The sequence below is a fragment of the Acanthochromis polyacanthus genome, chromosome 3 (assembly GCF_021347895.1).
Source record: "Acanthochromis polyacanthus isolate Apoly-LR-REF ecotype Palm Island chromosome 3, KAUST_Apoly_ChrSc, whole genome shotgun sequence".
NCBI classification, from domain to species: domain Eukaryota; kingdom Metazoa; phylum Chordata; class Actinopteri; family Pomacentridae; genus Acanthochromis; species Acanthochromis polyacanthus.
In genome coordinates this window covers 18,376,133-18,396,631 of record NC_067115.1, presented here as the reverse complement: position 1 = coordinate 18,396,631, position 20,499 = coordinate 18,376,133, and the positions used below count along the sequence as shown (strand labels likewise).

Genomic DNA, 20,499 nt, shown 5'->3' with positions numbered 1-20,499 from the left:
AGAAAAAGGCTGCTGCAGACAAAGGTGACCGAGCTGATCTATGCAATTCACACACAAAGGGTTCTTTATGCGGCCGTGTGACGCACGAGATGAAAAGAAACAAACGTCGAGCGGTTTCAATAAAAACACTTTAATAGAGAAACAAATTAAAAAAAAGAAAATAAACCTTTAAAACACAGTCTAAATCCTTTATTATAACCACCACCAACTGAAATGAAGAAGAGTAAAACAGATCTATTCATTATTTTTGTACCCACGAGGGAGAAACCAATGGGACTGGGAAGCAGGGAGAACAGGTGTGCCATTGATTTACTGCAGCAAAGGGGAAAAACAGAGGAGAGCCAACAGATAACAGGAAAAGATGGCGTTTATAGAAGGCTGAACACAGTGCTCTCTGCTAGCTGGGCAAAAGGTTGCTCCCTTTCCATGCGCCACACACGAGTTGGTTTCACCGTTTTCTTTAAAGGCGAGACAAAAGGCTTCCGGGAACATATTAAATTCATGTACGGGGTCAACGTTGGGAAGTAAAAATCTTTAAAATCACGTAAAGACCCTCAGTTTACTAACAAACAGCCAGATGTTTTTTTTTTCCTTTTTGGAACGATTCTTGACAGGGCAAAAAAGTGAAGCATCAAAAACAAACCAGCAATAAAGAAAAGTTGAAAATAAAATCCCTTTAAAATGTCTTTGGCTCAATCTCCTCTGCTTCAAAAAAATAAATAAAACCATAGCTGAAGAAGCAGTGAAATATTAGTATTGCACAACTTCAGAGACTAGCCAATGACTGCTTTGTGGAAAACTGATTCCCCAAATGAACAAATCCAAAGCTTTGAAAATCTGATACACGCCAGGGAGCAACCTCAGCTTTAGCCCTGCTAAGAAACTGCAGAAAATAAAAGAACTTACATGACCATTACATATTTGATTGACACATTAGTAAAATAGTATAATAGTTTTGTTGATAATGTCACAAGTTATTGTACACATCAAATAATATACCAAATTTTGTCTGTAGGTTGAACAAAAGCTTTTTTTTTTCTCTTTTTTTCTATCCATAAATCAATACAAACTGATAAAAACAGGGATAAAAACCAGTCAGGTCATCGCAACATGCATGAAAAGAAAACAAGACTTCACATTTAAAAATAAATCCATGATGATTGTTGTACAACTGCGAAGTAATGAGAAAACAGAAAAGGGACAAATCCAGCAACACGTACTTAAAAATATGTATTGTACAGTGAAAGAAGTTGTCTTGTAACAGCTGCAACACAAATTTCTCCTCTGCCAAATCAGCCAGACACAATCTTAAAAAAAAAAAAAAAAGAAAAAACAAAACATCTAAAAAGTTACAACAAGATGCTGCAACTACCAATCAGGTTGTTGTCCATTTCTAGATTTATTATTTTTTGTGAATTTGCATAATTAAAAAGGGCATACCTCTTCTTTGAACAGCTTCTACAAAATTGAGGCGCTCCCAAAGTTCTTGTTTGTAAATATCTAGAAAATGCATATTTACATGTGTTCTCAGCTAAGTCAAAAAATCTGGACCTTTGAATTACAATGTCAAAATAAAACCATACCTTGTGTGAAGCTCTCCACTGACTGTTAAAAACATCTATGTTACTAGCTGTGGGCTTCTGATGAAGAGACATTTTAAGAGATTTATCGGCCGTATGGAAGCTATGAAACAGCAGGATGATTTTGTTACTATTTTATCAATTTGTTGATGGGGCAGTGGTGTTCTAACTGTTGATGAATTACATAAAATAGGACCAAACACTGGAAGACTGTTTCCAGGACTGCTATTATAATAACATTTTTAAAAAAAAGGCAGATACAGTGCATCAGCACCTGCATGTGACTTAAATCATCAGCTTGTCACGAGTAAAATTCATGTGCATGTAGCTGTGTGGTCTCTTTGTGTGTTGTAAATAGGGAAACGTTGCTGTGGCAAATGCAATGCATGATCACAGCTTTTTCAATTCAAATAAAGAGATTTATCTACGGTTCCAACAACAATATACCAATCAGATCAGACAAAGGTGGATATTTTCACTCTGAATGACCAGGAATAGCTTCCCCAACATCGCCAATGCATTCTTAATATGCACAGCCTAAAACAAACATACTGACAGTCAAATGTTTTTGAACAGCTTACTTTATAGTTAGCATTATGTGACTGTTTTTTTTCCCCGTTTTCTATTTAGTTGAGTCTTGTGCTGGGCTTTTTTTTTTCTTTTAAATACCCTGAAATTAGAAAATAGAGGTAAGACTTAGAAAGTGCTTTTCACCTTGATTGAGATGAAAAATGATAAATTTATGTGGTTGAAGTGTGTGCAAATATCATCTCCTAGGGACAAATGGTAATTACTTTTGATGAGGTTTATATTACTCGGTATCAAATCTTAAATACAAAATGTGTTGTTTGCTACAGTGTGAGCACGATCTAAATGTCATCTAGTAAAAAGAAGCCGCAAATGCTTCACATTTACAACATTCTTGACACGTATTTTCAAATTTCAAGGCGTTTACTCTCTGGTTAAAACATACAGACCAAAAATGCTAACCTGGTGTGTTGAAAAAACATTTGACTGGGAGTATTGATCACCCCCTCCGTTTCAGCTTGCCTGCCATGACACACCACTGTGACATCGCCAATCTTTCTCCACTTACACAAACCTTCAGAGTACTGTAACCTTTAAAAAACAAACAACAAAACAACACTCCTCACTGTCCATCAGCGACACAAAACACATTTCACACGTCCAGCAGTTACTGGAACCATGTCCCTGCTAAGGATTTGCTGACATGAGTTGACGAGTAACCGCACATTGTGATTACAGGAGGGAAAAAAGTAAAAAACAAAAAAACAAAAAAAAAATGTTGCTTTTTTTGTTTTGTTTTATAAAGAACTGTGCAAGCAAAGCAGTTTAGGATAATCTTATCACAGAAACCGATGTCTTTTGTTTTCTAATCTATGAAGCAAACAGAGGAGGAATGACATGAATTTGTTACTGACAAGTTCACACTGCATCTATTTTTGCAGATGAGACCGTGGTGAAAAGTAAAATATGCAATTGATAACTGTATTGTTAGTTTTTCCATAAATAATCACATTTACTACTAAATCACTGAGGATGATTCCCAGGTAAAGGATGTCTAAGAATTGAAGAGGAGAACGCGAAAACAGAATAGAACTCATAATGCAAATGCTAGCATGATACAAGAATTTAAAGGACATGTCTGTGGCATACAATTCAGTCTTTTATTTTCTTTATATGTACAGATTAGAGGAAAATTTATCTACTTCTATACACTGTTTCATGTAGTTTCTGTCAGTTGACCACTTAGCTTTTGTCCGTTACCACGACTACAGTAGTATGAAAATCAAGATGTCCACTCAAAACTGAGGAATTAAAAAAAAAAAAAAAAAAAAAACAGGAATAAAACAACATATTTATTTAGTAATCAACAAAACCAACTTCTGTAAAGAAAAATGAGCTGGTAGCTAAGTGGTAAACCAAGCCTCGCCTTTTTAAATTTTTTTTTATTTTTTTTAGTTTTTTAGCATTACGTACATATACAAGTGTAGATAATATAAGTATATATTCATATATACATAATGAGTATGTATATATACCAGTAATGCATTCATTATATATACTTACTTTCTTCACAGATATGTGAAACAGGAGAAAAGAAAAGACTGTTACAAATTAAAAGTTAAAATGAAACAAAATGCAGAAAACAAACCTACTGATAAAAACAATTTATAAATGCACTTCGCACTATTTTTGTGTATTTTTTTAAAAACTATTTTGCCGTTTTTTTTTTGTTTTGTTTTTAGCCTTTTTCCTTTATGTTGTGGGAGATGCGACTCATTTAAAGTAGGAATAGTACCCATTGCTACCATTTGAACTTCCTATACTCAGCTCTTGTAGGAGGGAGAGAGGGTCGCTGTTCTTTTTGACCTGTTCAGGCCGAACAGCTCGGGGTTTGGGTGGAGCACGGAGGGCGCTCGCATAAGACATGGTGGGTGGCTTGCTTAAATTTGGAACTCCCTGGTTGGGATCTGGGGGAGCCTGTGGTGGCGGCGGCGGCGGCGGCGGCTGCTGCTGCTGCTTGTTATTGGGCATGAGTGGAGGAAACTGGTGCTGAAGGGAGTTGAGTGAGTGTGGATGCGTCTGCTGTGCTGCTGTGGCCTCGGCCTTTACCTGCTCTTCTGTCTGACGAAGTGCCTTGGAAGCTGTCATGTGGACAGGTGGCCCAAAATGATAAGAAGGGTAAATGAGAAACAGACTGCAGAACAAACAAACAGAAATTATTCAAATGAAAAAGACATATTGCCTAACAAATAGGGCGATACATACCCAGAAGGTCCCGGTGCTGAGCGAGTGTGCCGGCTCCGTTACATGGAATGTTCTGAAACGGACCGGGACCCCCACCGTTACTGGGCCACATGTGGTCGTGTGAGGGATAACTGTAGGAGGCATGAGGATGCTGATGATGCTGTATGTGCGGATGCGGGTGGTCCTGGGGGTCTGATGCACAGGGTTGGGACTGCTGGGGCAGGACGTTGTGGGTGTTGGCTGGAGATGATTCATCTGGGTAGCTGGAGGAGATGCGGCGCTGATAGAGAGGCCGGCCCGGACCTCTGGGTTCATACTGTGCAGACAAATGAAGATGGATGGGGAAAACAGGAAGTGGAATTGATATATTAGGAAACTCTGGAGGGTTTCAATATGTCTTAAAAAAAATTTTAGCTCTCAAGGATGTGCTGGGCATAAACACGGAACAATAGCATAATTTTTTTCCACAGAACTCTCTGATTCAGACACAGAGACACAAAGAAAAGGAAAAAGTGCTCGTTTGAAAGTGTTCATCAAAAAACAGTTTCACACTCTTTCCAACTTAAAGCATGGCTTATTGGTTTTAGAAGTTTACAGGACAAGAGTGTTGATATAAACACAAAACACTATCCATTTGTCAGATCATTCGTGCCACGAACAGAAATAACACTGAGATTAGATTAAGTCAAGCAACCAACTGTTTATATTCAAACATTTTAAACACTAAGCAATATTTTCTTCTTCTTCTATAGAGCATAATTTGAGCAGATTTGGCTGATTGAAGCCCTTAAGTATCCACATTTGCCTGTTAGTAGCTAGCATGTCATTTTAATTTAAAGAAGGTGGTTTGAAATCTACTTATGTAAAATTAGGAGTAGAAGATCAGACATTAACAGTGAACAAACAAACAATAGCAGTGCTTATATTACGCTGACTTACAATAACAAAGCTTATCAGGACTATGCTTCATTAATCTAAAAACAGACTATAACATCCTAAATTAATTGCAGCTTGTATCCCCTCAACTTCTTTAGGACAAACAAATTATTTTAGTATATACATAGTATTCCAATAAATGACTCATTTTACCTCATCTACATTGTGAATGGCTGTGGCTGCTGATGTTCTGGGGGACAGAGGGTGGTAGGACTCCTGGTCTGGACCTTGATTTTGTTGGTGGTGTTGCTGCTGCTGCTGTTGTTGCTGTTGCTGTTGTTGCTGCTGCTGCTGGTGCTGATGGTGAAGTTGCATCAGATGAACTTGCTCCTGCCTGCTGGGGTGAGCCATAATGGGCAGTCCATAAGGAAGGCCATGGCCCTGATTCCCTAACAGGTGGTTCTGATGTGGTGGGCTCACCGATGTAGCTCCACTTTGGGACCAATGGGCCTCTTGCAGAAGATATTTCACCTGTGAGGGAGGGGGGCTGGCAGACTGAGCTGGTGGCTGATGTGGGTAGCTACCAGTATTGTACAAGGGATTCCCCGGGTGCTGCTGTGGCAGAGCTTGGTTGTTGAGAAGGCTTTCGTTAAGGAGATCGCGACCTGTGTCATGGGAGTAAAGTCCTGATGGAAAAGGGCCAGCATGATTGGAGATGGCGGCTAAAGAGGATGAAGGGTCACCTGAGGCACGGGACTGGGATTGGCGGTATTGAAGGAGACGAGACTGAGGCGGGGGTTGCATCTCAGCTGCTTCCCTCGGCTCAGGCTGTTCCTGTGGGGTAATTTCTCTCAAGAGGCCTGGGTACCTAGGAATTAAGAGTAGATTTCTTTACACTTGAAGTTGGCATCATGTTGTAAAGTAACACCAAGGAAAAGAAACGTATTTTGGTGAGGATGATAAAAAGGTTTAACCAAGGGGGAAAACAACAAAAGAAAACACAACGCAACAGTAACAATAGAAGTTTCATTTCAGAAACATATTTGTTTTGTACTCATTTTCTACGTTCATTAGTAAAATTTGAATGTTTCTTTGGCTTGAAGTTGCCACAACATTGCAAATGATGTATAAAGCATTCTTTAGTCTAACCTGGTGAAAGTTGGCCCAGCGGAGGCAGAAGGAACAGCTTCATCATCCATATTGGCACTAAGGCCCCAGCTAGCTGCGCGGAGCAGTTGATGGGGAAAGCGGGCCATGCCGGGCTGAGCAAGGTGGGCAAGCTGTTGGGGCAGAGGAAAGGCAACGCTGCCCTGGAGGAAAGGGCCTGCTGCCTCCCCCCACTGGCCCAGCCTGGCTGCCTGCTGCTGCTGCTGGCTTAGGGCCTCTAGAGCCAAAGGACCCTGGAGATCTAAAAGGGTAACCATGAGATTAGTTTTGGAGTCACTGGTGTGATGCGCACAATTCTGTCAGCTAGGGTTGTTGTACACAACAGAGTCAGGAATTCTCTTTAAACTGATTTACTATGGGCAAATATTCAGTCATTGAAAATGTGAAATGCAACCAAAATTTCAGTATAACTGCATTCTTTTTCGCATATTCAGTGTGGAATTCACTCCACCTTTTATTTACAAAATCGTGTGAGCGTGAGATTACTTGTCACAGTGAAATTCCCTGAAGATTTTTAAGAAGGAACTTGTCAGTTAAGTCAGTAACTCCACTTTAGTGGAAGGAGAGGGACAGCCATTGCTAAATACTTGTACATAAAGTTGAGGAGCTCTGGAGCTCATCTACTGCAGAAAAGCACTCTCCAAAGGTGAGAAGGACATTCAAAACAGCACTTGCATCAACTCAGATCAAACAAATCTGAGGTTACTGTTCCACTGTCCCTATCACCAGCACTCTCTATTGAGGGTCCACTAAAATCTGACAGAAATTTTGTCATCTGTCCATGTCCACAAAAGTTCACACAGACCCCTCTGGAGACATCTACATTCAGGGCAAAACTCATGTTGTACTACAAGGGCAGCAGTGTGTATGCGTGAAATGTGTAAATGTTGATCTACAACACTTTTATGGGACACACAGTAGCATAACAACTCAGCATCTGTGCTATCTACAGTTGTCCATGTTTGCCTCCACGAGGGAGTCCAATCAAAGCCTGATGCTGCTGATATGATATAGTCAAAGATGTTCACAAACATTAATGTTCCAGCTGTACAATGGAGCTGACTCAAGATGCCCGCACCCCTTTTTTCAACTTAATTCAACACAAAATTGCAACCAAAAGTTGAACAGTGCATGCCTTTTGGTGTAAAAATACATTTCCTGAAAATTTTTAATAATGAATTGAAATTACACCAATTCTAACAATTCATTGTTAAAAAATCTCTCAATATTTCAGCCAACATTTATATCATTATGAAGATTATTCTTTCTAAAACAATTAAAAAGAAAACAGAAAAACATTTGAACTGAGGGGAATTACTTTGACTCTCATCGCTGCCTTTTCAATGAATGAAATGTTCAATGTAAAATGCCAGTCTTACTGAAAACTAATGACTGTGTGAGATAAACAAAATGGGAAAATATAAAAGTAACAATGCATCTAGGCTAACTTTTAGGAAAGAGGATGCAGCTACTGGTTAGTCTTTAAAAACACAGAAAACATTAAACCCCCAACAGAGCATTGCAATATCACGCCAAATGTATAAAACAGCTTATTTATTGCTTTTTTTGTTAAAATGTTACCAATAAAGCAGCATCACTGAGGCACGTGAAATACTGCCTACTAATCAGATTACTTCAAATACTGCTATAGAAAAGACAGCTATGTGTGAAATGAAAGGATGGGCAACCTTCATGTAATATACTCACCCAAACCATCTCCCAGGCTTCCATCCTGACCGTCCTCCCCGAAGCTGCTGACCCTGTTATGCTGCGAGAGGCCCGGGTGGTGACCCCCTGGGTGGCCCATTGGAGTCCTAATGGAGCTACTCATCTCCTCCACCCCTCCAGACTCTGGACCATCCAAAGAGGGTGACTGGACAGACCTGTGAGCAGGTATGGGGCCACTGAAGAAGGAAGCGCTGTGACTTCCACCAGTGAAGGCAGGACTGAGCTGTTGTTGCTGCTGCTGACTCTGCTGGGCCATGACTGGGTGCTGAGGCTGGTTGACCCGATAAGGAAGCCGAGAGACTGGATACTGTTGGGGGAAGGTTCTTCCACTGGCGGGATGGGGAGGAAAAGCTGGGCTGGGTGGTGCCAGGTGGTAGTTTAGGGGTCTTTGGGCAACTGAGGGGTCTTTTCGATGAAGCAGTGCATTAGGAAATCCAACCAGCCCATCTGTCTGTGAATCCAGATTTCGACTTTGGCCTGTGTCCAAATCTCCCTGGACCAAAAATTAAACACCAATTAAAACACATAAGCAAAGACGTTACAGTTTTCAAATTCAGTTATCATCACAAAGACATGGCTAAATGTTTTTAGTGAGTGCACATTATGCAAATACGGACTTTCTACCTCTACAAAGCAAAAAAAAAATACAGAAAATGAATGTCATTAACTTGCCTGTTTTTCCTTCATGTCTGTTGTTTTCCTTTCTGGGGTCTGTAGACGGCTCTGTTCTGACTTTGGACATCCTTCTAATTTACCTGAGAGGAAGTGAAACACCAAGACACACTTAAACCAACTGGCTATTCTCTACAGGTCCTTCCTCTATCTGATGGCTTTAAATTGTTGTCATTTGTAATTTTTGCAGATTACTTGAAAGGGGAAAATTAAATGAAGGCACACCATTTCTGATTGGGTCAGCCTGTAGCTCCTTGTCGGGGCTGGGCTGGCCCATTCCCAGTGGAGAGGGGTGTGCCACTCCACTGTAAGGGATGGGCGAGCCTCGATTCTGTGCCTGCAGCAGATTAAAGTTGTAGGCCATGGCTGCTGGGTGGCTCATGATGCGAGGGTCCACAGCAAAGCGATTCTGGTAGCCTGGCCAAGGCAACTTAGTAAAATAAAAAGAAATCATAGATCAGTGACTTATTTTGCATACTGTCATTTGTCAACAAATAAAAAAATCAGTAAAAATACATTGTTTGGATTGATTTGATATGAATTAAGCAAGACTGGCAAAGAGAAACACTAAAATACAGACATTGTGAAACAAATGTCATTTTTTTCAATAAAATATGTACATACTGCACTTTACCCTTAATCAGCAGTGCGCTATTGCAATTTCTAAAAGAACTGTCTAATAGGCACCGTTTTAATAAGTAAAATACATCAGTCAGCCACAACATTAAAACCCCCTCCCTGACACCTCACATGTAGGATCCATCCTGTCATCAAAATAGTCCTGACCTGTTGAAGTTTAAACTCCACAAGACCTGTGTAGAAACCCTGCATTATTTAGCACCAAGAAGGCAGCAGCAGATTCTTTAAGTGCTGTAAGTCGCGAAGTGGGTCCTACATAGATCAGACTTGGTTTTCCAGCATATACTACAGACGCTTGGATAGATTGCAAAGTGAGGAGGCTAAGTAAACGCCTTGAAAAACTCTTCAAAGCATTCTATTCATCCTCTCATAACCATGATTTCCAAAGCAGAACATCACCTAGAGCATCACAATGCCTTTGCTGATTTGCCATTATCCAATAGTGCACGTGGCACATTTGCAACTGCTTCATGGTTTAGTTCTAACATTTACCTGCCCATTTTTAATGATTGTCCTTCAGCTACACAATTGCATATATTACCTGCTTAATATATCAACGTCAAGAAGTGACTGTTTCTTCCTTTAAGACGATGGTTCACCATTATCGTTCCAGGTTTTAAGAATGCGTTGGGTGGTTCTTAACTTCATTTTAGTAGTTTCAGAAATCTCATTAGCTGTTTTCTTTGCTTGATGCAAATAAATATTTTGACCCTTCTGTGACAGATTAACATCTTTTCCATGGCCACAGGATGTGTCTTCCGAAATGGTTGCTTAAAAAATGAGAAGCTCCTCACTGCATCAGCTAGGATTAAATAAGTTGTTGCCAGCAGAAACATATTCATCACTGTAGTATTTTTTCAATGGAAGGCTCTTACCTATTTGCTTAGTTAAGTCCAAGTGGCATTTTTTTTTTTGGATTTGATAGGTGCCATTGTAACGAGTTCATTGATATTTTTGACTTCACCTGTTAGTGGTTTTAGTGTTGTGGCAGATCGGCGTACATCACTTATATCGGTCACTATCCTACAGAAATGAGACAACTTAGAAAACTTACAGGCAAGGGCATGGACATGACCATGTTTCCACCATATACAGCTGGAACGTAGAGAATACTGGCGCCTGTATGAGGATCTATCCTCTGCACAGGACTGGGTGACTTGCCCATACCAGCTGGTGTGCCACCCAGAGGTGGTGTGAATGCCCGAATAGGGTTTCCCATCAACACAGCTGGGTTGGGTTGGACTGCAATGAAAAGAGTTGGCAAATTATACAAGCAAAATGCAAATGTCCCTAACTATTATTCATATCTTGTAATCTTTAAGAGAAGAAGGCAAAACTATAAAGAGCTGATGGCCAACTTTTACTAATCTTGAGATGAGGGACAAAAACAAATGATTTTTACTGATTAGGTCTTTTTAAAATTCAGACGAAAGTAACTGCCTGATAAACTACAATTCTAAAGAGCTGAAGCAAACTAATTGACTTCCCCTAGTCAACACTGTGTAGTTGAAGGCTGTTCTCTGATCACTCTGATGGCTTCAATAGCCTCAGGCCTTCATGCATCCATCTGGGCTGCTGCATTAAACTGGCTCATATCAAGCTGTCGAGATGTGCCTTTGTATGTGTATAGGGAGATCTAGTAAAATGAAACAATGGAAACTATTTTCTTGCTGCTCTATTGTAAAATCTGACCACAGTACACAAAATTTTGTGATGAGGAGTGGAGTTGAATTAGGGTGGAATTATTTGTACATAGTTGTGTCAACGCTGTGACATCTCAGTTAGTTTCAATGTATACCTATGTCCACCCCTTCCCCTAAAAAGGTTTGTTGAAATATACAACAAAGTGACAGTCCTGTATAATGCTTCAAGGTCTTCTTTACAACAAAAACTTTTGTCTGTACATCTGGAAAAGACTGTTAGACACTTAGAACTAACAAAAACATTACCAATAGTGGAATTTAGCTTTGTAATTCATATAGTTCTGAACTCAATCTCATATTTTATCTTGATCTAAATTCCTTTCATTCCGGTCAGTATAACATAAATTTAATATTTAACTGTTAATAACTACTGTTTGTATTTTGACACTCTTCTGCATACTTTTTTGGCCTTCTTCACTGACAATCAGGTGACTGAATATTCTCAGCAAACCTAAATTCATCAATATAAACATAAGACTAAAGGTTTGTCAATTTTGTTTTTATAGGTATGTTTTTATGTTTCTATGTCTAGAGGAGAGGATCAGTGACTTACAAAAACCAAAACAACATGGGCTGTAGGCTACACTCACCATATCCCTCAGGTGGAAGGTGTTCTGTGTGATTTGCATGTTTCCCCTGTGGAAAAAAAGAACCATCAGACATTAAGAAAGACTAAGAGGCTATTGGAACTGAATGGAGAAGAAAAAGTCAGCAAGAGGTAGAGCATGGATGATTGGATAACACATACACTATGATACACAATGAAACAATAAGTCTAACAACTGTAAAGAAAAGAATCAGGGATGCAGAAGTTGTGTTATGGTCCATCTTGTCCCACATCTGTCACAACAGCTATATGAGCAACAAGTCATCAGTAATAGGAGAGGTAATAATTAAGCTGGTCAGCAAATGACAGCTATATGAGTCCATACTACCAATGTGTCACACTGATGTTTTCTGCTCTTATACACACAGAAAAGCTGGTGATTTTGCTGCAAATGAGCCATTTGTGTTCAAACGCACAAAAATCCAAAACACAAATTTAGTAGAATCACACTTTTTCAGCTTGCTCATATTTTCACGTTTTGCAATGATAAATTTAAATAAATGACAACCAGAACAATTCTGTCTCTCTTTAGTTTAGGATTTCATGTTACAAATTTAGAAAGGCCAGCAATTGTCCACTGAGATGTAACGTGTCCACTGAAGGTTTAAAGTTGGCCGACCATTCACACAGCAAACTGCTTTCCTCGTAGACCACAGATCTAATTAACATTAGTGACAACACTGAAATGAAAGGACCTTAAGTGAAGGATTACATCAATAAATTCCATTAAAAGACCAAAGCTAGCAATTAATCTATCCTCCTAACAGCCATAACCTATAGTCCAAACTCTATTAAAAGGAGTTACAGCATTATAAAAAAAATCCTTAATTACAAAATGGCAGTTGTAATTAATTCTGAATCAACTTTAAATTTGTTATGCTTTATTAACGTAACATGCCTACAAATATATATACACTAAGTACTACAAATAACTTCACTATTCATTTCTTCACATATAAAAAAAAAGAATCTTTCTTCACAATACTTTACTATTAACTGTGTGCACAGTGTACACAGACAGTTCCAATTGAATCATCATCACTGAAACATAGTTATCAATGTAAGCACACATTAGCACATACATCAAGTGACTCATCTACACGTACATACAAGAAATGCACACAAAGACGGACGCATACCAGTGAGCTCACACAAGATCTTTCTATACCTGACCTAAGATGGATCCTATCTTCTGTATTATTTACCCATTACAAGCAAGCATACACAACAATCTACTCTGAGCCCTCTCAGTGACTGGTTTCTGTAGGATGCAGTCTTTCCCGATTAACTGTGGTATGAACAGATTGTAGTTGACAGCGGGTTAGCTTCCTTGGAGGAGGTAAAAAACTAATGACCGTATCCTTTTTGTATAAGATCCACTATGCTGCTGTGGTAATGTTCGACAATGACTGCATTAATTACCTTCAAGGTTAAGAACAACAGTCATATTACAAGGAAAACAGTGATTCCATTAAATAATTTAGTCTATAGGCCACACAAGTATTTTAGAAAGTATTACATGCAAATGAAGGAAAAAAAATCAGCTTCAACTGAATCTGCCAACTGAACAGTTGACATAATAATACAACAAATGCAACTACACCTTGAAATATAGTCAGAAGACAAACACAAACTGAACATATCAAGGCTATAATGTTCTAGTAATACTGCAATGTGCTCCTGATATTTAGGAAAAGGCCTGCCGTATATCTGAACAAAACACAATTTACTGTAAAGGCTGAGACCTTGTGTTAAGCACCAAAAGAAGCATTTAAGAAAAAGGCTGAAAAAGCAGGAATCCAGTACTAGATATATTCTTCAGACAGATAGAACAGCTACGTTGAAATCACTCTGAGAAACAGCACACAGAAAGGCCTTCCTTTCAGGCTCACTGTGTTACACAGAGCAAAGCCAAAGTTTATAGATTCCTAAAATGTTGTTCTGCAAGTGAGGTAGAGTGCCATCTTGAACTGAGGAGTAGCCAAAAGAGACCATCACAAACAACAGGAGAGATATGAGATACTTCCATTCCAGTTATAAAATGACAGGCTAACATGGCATCTGTATTACTAGCATTGCAGACAAATATAGTGTAGTGTAAGTGGAAACATATTACATGTGCTTAATGTAAAAATCGGGCTTAGCAGTACGCAATCATTTTGTATTACCGTAATACACCACATTTGCATTTATCACACAGGTTAGCATGAGGAGAGAACCCCTCTTAAAACTGACTGAGGCCTGGCCATTTGTAGCAGCAGCAGCAGCTTCGTCTGGCTGCTATTTTAAGGCGCAACATTAACTGAGCAATGCTAGACACACTGGGCTACAACTGGTGCCTATACTCTAGCACGGAGGTTATTTGATCTAATCATACATCAACTGCTGAAAACGTCCTCTGAAAGCATGAGTTAAGGAGGATGTTGCTGAACATTTGTCCCAGATGATCAATTTTTAACAAGACTGCTACGAATAAAAAGCATTACTGACTTAATATTGCAAATATTAAATGATTGTATATTAGCTGTCACACTGAGGATTTTGTTGCTTGCCTTAACCATTTTTTTCAAAAGTAATAAAATACAAACAAAAGCAAAAAAAAGTTGCTGTAGTGATGATGTGCTATACTTTGTATTCCACAGCATACTGATGCTAAAAAATATTGCAATACTCTTGCATTTAAAACAGTATTTTCCCCCCATGTTACTAGTATCAATGCTTTAAGAATGCCAGTATTTTAACAGAAGCTATTTTTTCCTGCGAGTTACCTCTTTTATAAGATGGGGAAGTACACGTGTGCAATGTTCTGCTTCCACTCTGCAGGCATATTGGGTGTGTCAACTACGTTTCTTTCTCTTCTAAGTGCACACCAACTTTTACAGTAACAGAATGAGGCATAGCTTCAAACAGGTACACTTGCAGACCATCCATGGACTGTCCACAAAGTGGATGTGCAAAGCAAAACATGGCATCACTGCGCTAATGGCAGATAGACTGTTTTATCGACGTGAACTAAGGGAGCCAATATGTCAAACTTGGCAAAGCATCTCGCTGACAGACATGCTAACTTGTTTAACGTGATCAAAGCGTGACAGGCAAGCAAAAGTGATAAATAGCATGCTCATTACAGGCAAAAGAGTGTGCTTTATTTTGCACCAAGCAAAGTTTTTCATCTTGAGAGTTTGACACGGAAAAATTGGAAAATGTTGAATTTGGCATTAACTTATTATAGCTTACCAGAATGGCGACAATCTCTATTTGCAAATGAAACATTCATAATTTAAGGATATTATAACTTGTAAGCTGGTAAGAATCAGCAACAGCATTTGAAAATGATCAATTGCATTCCTGCACAAAAGAGTCAAAGTGGCTAGTTAAAATATATACGGAAATACTTCTGGCACACTTCTGAGTGTTTTTTTTTTTTTTAATGTAAAGAGCTGATCTTAACAAAAAATTCCTCCAGTTATAGTTGAATAGTATAACAGGAACATAGCTTGCATTGACACTGTCAAATTTTTTACAGTTTTAAATTTCAGGCTTCATGTTCTGTCATCTGTTACTATACAGGCAGGTATTGCATCGATGCAACGTTTTGCTATTGCGACAAGAGGTTCTAGGCTGATGGAAAAAAGAAAAGTGAGACAACAAAGACTGAAATGGAGAGACGTACACTGAAGAACATACGCTGAGAGAAAGCCGGGCGAGCTCCACTTAATACCAAAACCACAAAAAGCTTTTTATTATGAGGCATAATTTAACACAAGTGTCACAGTCTTGCGCACTTGCACCAAAACACCATCTGTGTCAGATAACAGAAATGTGAAATCAACTGAAGCGTAGAAGTGTCGAGTAAAACGGATGCCAAACAATGACCATGCAGCATGCTTTGTTTTTAAATTAGTGTGTTTTACAAGTAATTGCTACAACAAATTTTCTACTGACTCCTATGCCTTTTATACGTCAGCTGATTAACACTCAGAGTGGAATTAATTATTTTTCACAATGATCAACTGAAAAAAGTGCAAACTTTCAACAACTTGAAAACGAAGCAATCACATTCAATCCAACAACAAAGGTTTCATCAGAAACACTTGATACATGCCCTTTAACATTTAGAAAATTATTCCCATTATTATGAAATGGCCTCTAAATGAACAGTGGGTGCACTGAAACTGTGCAAAAACACCTCAGATTGTTTGACCTTTAAATATGCACCAAGCAGCATGTCCTCGTGCAATCAATATACTGTATATTTTATATATGTGCCTATACATATGTGTAAATGGAGAAGAAGATTGGAGGTCTGTAAAGCTGACTGATACTGCGGAGCTGAGGCTCATTAGGCTCAGTGGGTGACGGCAACAGGTTGGCAGCTGTGGTGAATTCATTAACCTTTCAGGGCAAGCAGGGAGGACAGACAGACAGAGACAGTTCAACCTCAGCAACACAATCAAACAACAAATCCATCCGCCAAACCTGCTATGCTAATTTCCTATCTGTGTTGTTGTCTTTTTCCAGGGGCTGAAATGAATGATCATACAATTATTTCCTGTGGCGAAAATTAAACTGGGACGCATTAATGGATATGTGCTTTGCGCCCGCATCTACAAAGCTTTAATTATTTTTCATCTCTAAAAGCAACAAGCACTCAATTCAACTCTGAAAATTTGTTTGCTATTTCTATAAACCAATTCGTGGTTGCCCAACGTATCACACTAACATAGAAAAAGCGACAACATTTGCGTTTCATCTACTATTGCGGTCACCAAACATTCACTATAAAACACACATATTTACACAGACATTTTGATTTAAATTCTTATATTATACTATTATGTCGATATTATGTTGAATAATATACAGTTAAATATATTTGTCTCATTTTAAGACATTAAGAGTTAAAATCATTCAGATTTCATCCTTTTGTATATAGTCTTCTACACAGTATTTAAAAAAATCATCTGTATATAATGTTATCTGCAATTTTTTTCACCGTGTTTTTTCTTATTTATTCTTGCACTGCCTTTATTCTTCTATACTTTTTCTTTGGAGCTGCTGTAATGGTGAATTTTCCCCACTGTGGGATCAGTAAAGTTTGTCCTTATCCTTATTTACATATATTCAAGTTAAAATAAACAATGAACAGCTCATAATTTTTTTCCATAGTTAAGATTTGCTTAAATTCATTATTTAAAAAAACAAATAAGACAAAAAGAGGTGTTTGCTAATTTTAGATATATGATGTTGGGATTGCACAGCACGCACACAGTGATGGCTACATGTCCGTTAAGCAGTGAGCCATTTAGTTTTGTTAGCTGGCTCAGATTCAGTTGTCTCAGACTGTGGTGTGTTTAATGTGTCAAATCCACCACTGCTGGCTCCGATGGTCACCAATTTTGTGACAGCTGATCTCCCTGAACACTTCCAAGTTAGGAAGCCTGTTGCATTGGTGTGACAACCAGCAAATGTGGCATAAATACATATCAAACACTTTTTAGTTAAGAGATTTTTTTTGTAGCATTATATAAAGTGTAGTAAAACAAAATATGGATGACTCATTTAATGTTGTAAAATGTACATTAAATGAACAATAATATGCTACACTCTGTGGCCTTGTTGTCCCCGCCTCAAGGCATGTGACTTTACAAACAACTTCTGTGCTCCACCTGTTTTTCTTTTATTTCTATGGCTTTGATAATATGAACTTTAATGATCACCTCGTTTGTGTTGTTCTTTTTGAAATTTCTGTTGTTCAGTGCCAAGATTTCTAATAGGCAAATTGAAAACACCTAGGAAAAATTGGATGCTGTGCCAACTGTGCCCTCCCTCCTGAAGAACACCTTACCTTAGGGGGTGACTGCTGCTGCTGCTGCTGCTGTAGCTGTGGACCCTGCTTGTTGGAAGCAGGCTGTGCATGCTGAGGATGTGGATGATGGTGGGGATGGAGAGCCTGCGAAGAGGAGTGGTGTCCTTGCAGGGGCCTGAGGGCACGGGGGATGAACTCTGGGGCCAGTGGGTTGAGGACATAGGTCTTCTTGAGCTCCAGGGCCTCCAGCTGTGCCTTGATCTGCTCAAAAGTGATGCCATGTAGACTCGAGTTTTCATGGCAGATGGAAATAAAGTGCTCCCAGAATTTTCTAGAAATTGGCAAAAAGAGAAAAAAGATAAACAGGACGGTTTCTTCTATTCTCCTTTAAACTACATGCACTGAATATTTTGTGCTTGCAGTCTAAGAAATTATTCCTTAGGGGGTGAATGCAAAGGATCAAGACTGCTGAAAATAAACTTGGAAAATGCATGTTTATAGAGTGAAGAGTAGAGAGGAAAGGGAAATGAAATACAGGAAAATCAAATTCTGCAATATTTATGTGCTAGTGTTTGTTGCATAATCCTTTTACGTGGCATATCGAATAACAATGATAAAAAAAAAGGTGCAAACCTTTTGCATTTCAATACCAAACAGTTTCGAATATTTGTGGTAATTAGATGCCATTTCACATAATGTATGTTTTAACATTAGTACATAGTACCAAGTGCTAGGAGTAGGAAAATAAAGATAATTTAGATTCTTTGTGTCACAGTTTGATTCAGAATCAATTCTGAATGGGGCGGCTGTGGCTCAGGTGCTAGAGCGGGTCGTCCAATGATCGAAGGGTCGGCGGTTCGATTCCCGCTCTCGCCTAGTCATGTGCTGTTGTGTCCTAGGGCAAGACACTTTACCCGCCTTCCCTCCAGTGCTGCTTTCACACTAGTGTATGAATGCGTGTGAATGTTGGTGGTGGTCGGAGGGGCAGTAAGCGCGGATTGGCAGCCACGCTTCCGTCAGTCTGCCCCACGGCAGCTATGGCTACAAATGTAGCTTACCACCACCAGAGTCAGAATGTGTGAGTGAATGAATAATGGATCCATTGCCGCTTTGAGTGGCCAAAAAAGCGCTATATAAATCTAATCCATTATTAAATTATCCCTAATTTAAAAAAAGAAAAACAAATGGCACTGTGTCTCGACTGCTGTGTTTTGTCCATGTTACAAATAAAACATAACACACAGTTCAGCCAACTGGTTTTGATAAGGCTCTTTGTCTAACTAACAGCAACGGCAAGTGAGAGCATGAACTAATATTATTATAAAAATACATTTTTCACAGACAAACCACCAACACACACACGCACACAAAAAAGATTCTGCTATTAATCTTTAGCTGCACCTCGCTCACCTAAGCTACTCCCTATCGACGATCTTCCTTCAGCTACTTCACTGACCTAGACCTTTTGTTTCTGGAGACTCAGTGTTGGGTAAACAATGCATCCTTCTCGAACACATCAATTTTACAGGTCGTTGCCTGCAGGCTGACATTTGCAAACAACCAAACAGTGAAATCCTTGACATGTTGCAGTGACTAGCATAGACAAAACACTGTTTCTGAGCTTGTTTCTCAAACAGAGTAAGAGGTTGTCAGCCAGTGGTGACCTACTCACGATAATATAGTATTTAAGCTCAGTATGTGGGGGAAATTAAAGCGGTGTCCACATCTAACATAAACAAACTGGTTGGAATTTCGCTTAATAACTTTGATATGTTTAATTTATTAAACCATGTGTGCCTTATGTCATGTGAATTCACTTTTCTGTCAAATAAGTAAATTAGCATTCCAAGAGAGTCTTCCCATCGCCGGTGTTCGGACCCTAATAAAATAAAACATTATAATCCAAGCACAGATTACAACGATCTGAAAATGTATGGATAAGGATTTACTGTATTCACACTTGAACCATAAGTACCTGTTGTGTTGGAGTACTGAACTTTATGGTGAGAAGTCACAATATTTACCTGCAGCGCCCAACAGAGCACAGTGCTATGGGGTCTCCCACCACTGCAACCAAGGACTGAGCTCTGGTGATCGCCGTGTTGAGTAGCTTGTAGTTGGACAAGAAGCCATAGTCAAGGTCCTCTGTTGAGTCCTCAACTAGCTGCTCTTTGCGCTTGATGGCCGTCTGCTTGTGCTTGCAGGTGTGCCGTGTTCGCACCGTGCTGAGGAACAGCACCCGAAACTGTTTACCTGCAAATATTTCATTTGTTAGAAAGACTTGAAGCACTATGAAAAGCACTAAACGTAGAAAGCCTATTTTTAGAAGATACAAAACCTTCGCAAAACAGTCTTGTACAAACTTCTCAATTAGTTTCTTAAATCTTTGACATCAGTGGAAAGGGGTCCTATTTGGGTGCCGTTTCGTCCCAAGTGTTTAAACAAAATCACAATAAATTACTAAAAAGTTAAACATGTGTATATTAATAAACAAATGACCTTACATTTATAGAGGCTTTGGACTAAACACAGAGTTTTTCTGTTTGTGTATGTGTTAGTAATAAGGGAATTAATGACATGTAGAAAGCGGCTGCATGCAATACAAGGTCGAGTTGCATGAAACTAAGGCAGAGGAGAGACTGAATAAAGAAATCCTTACTGTGCATTCACCTTCTAATCAGACTTCACATCATTTGGGACAATATGAAGACTAATAAATTACGGTGAAAGACTGTCAGGCTTTGTCTTTATGGTATCTCTCATTTTAAGCATGATTTTCATTTCAGATAGACACTGTCATTATCAGATTCATGCAGAAATATTAGTAACGCATCTGGGGATTTCTGGTGTTGGGATTTCTGTGTGTTTCTGATTACCTAACCAGGACTGCTTTCTTAGAATTTTCTATTTCACATTCTTTGGATACCTCTGATATACCTACTACCC

At 39.0% G+C, this 20,499-nt stretch overlaps 1 protein-coding gene across 1 annotated transcript in view; it reads right to left on the bottom strand.

Annotated features, from left to right (window-relative positions):
- Positions 1-114: 114 nt before the first annotated feature.
- helz (helicase with zinc finger) overlaps positions 115-20,499 on the bottom strand; it is a 61,025-nt gene continuing 40,640 nt past the window's right edge. Inside the window, exons 23-33 of the mRNA XM_051946118.1 lie at positions 19,578-19,806; positions 17,593-17,884; positions 11,728-11,773; positions 10,489-10,676; positions 9,021-9,225; positions 8,792-8,878; positions 8,103-8,612; positions 6,378-6,636; positions 5,442-6,096; positions 4,374-4,668; positions 115-4,249 (exon numbers count right to left, since the gene is read on the bottom strand). Of these exons, the coding sequence (XP_051802078.1) occupies positions 3,882-4,249; positions 4,374-4,668; positions 5,442-6,096; positions 6,378-6,636; positions 8,103-8,612; positions 8,792-8,878; positions 9,021-9,225; positions 10,489-10,676; positions 11,728-11,773; positions 17,593-17,884; positions 19,578-19,806 (3,134 nt within the window). The 3' untranslated portion in view covers positions 115-3,881. The remainder of the gene's footprint in view (positions 4,250-4,373; positions 4,669-5,441; positions 6,097-6,377; positions 6,637-8,102; positions 8,613-8,791; positions 8,879-9,020; positions 9,226-10,488; positions 10,677-11,727; positions 11,774-17,592; positions 17,885-19,577; positions 19,807-20,499) is intronic.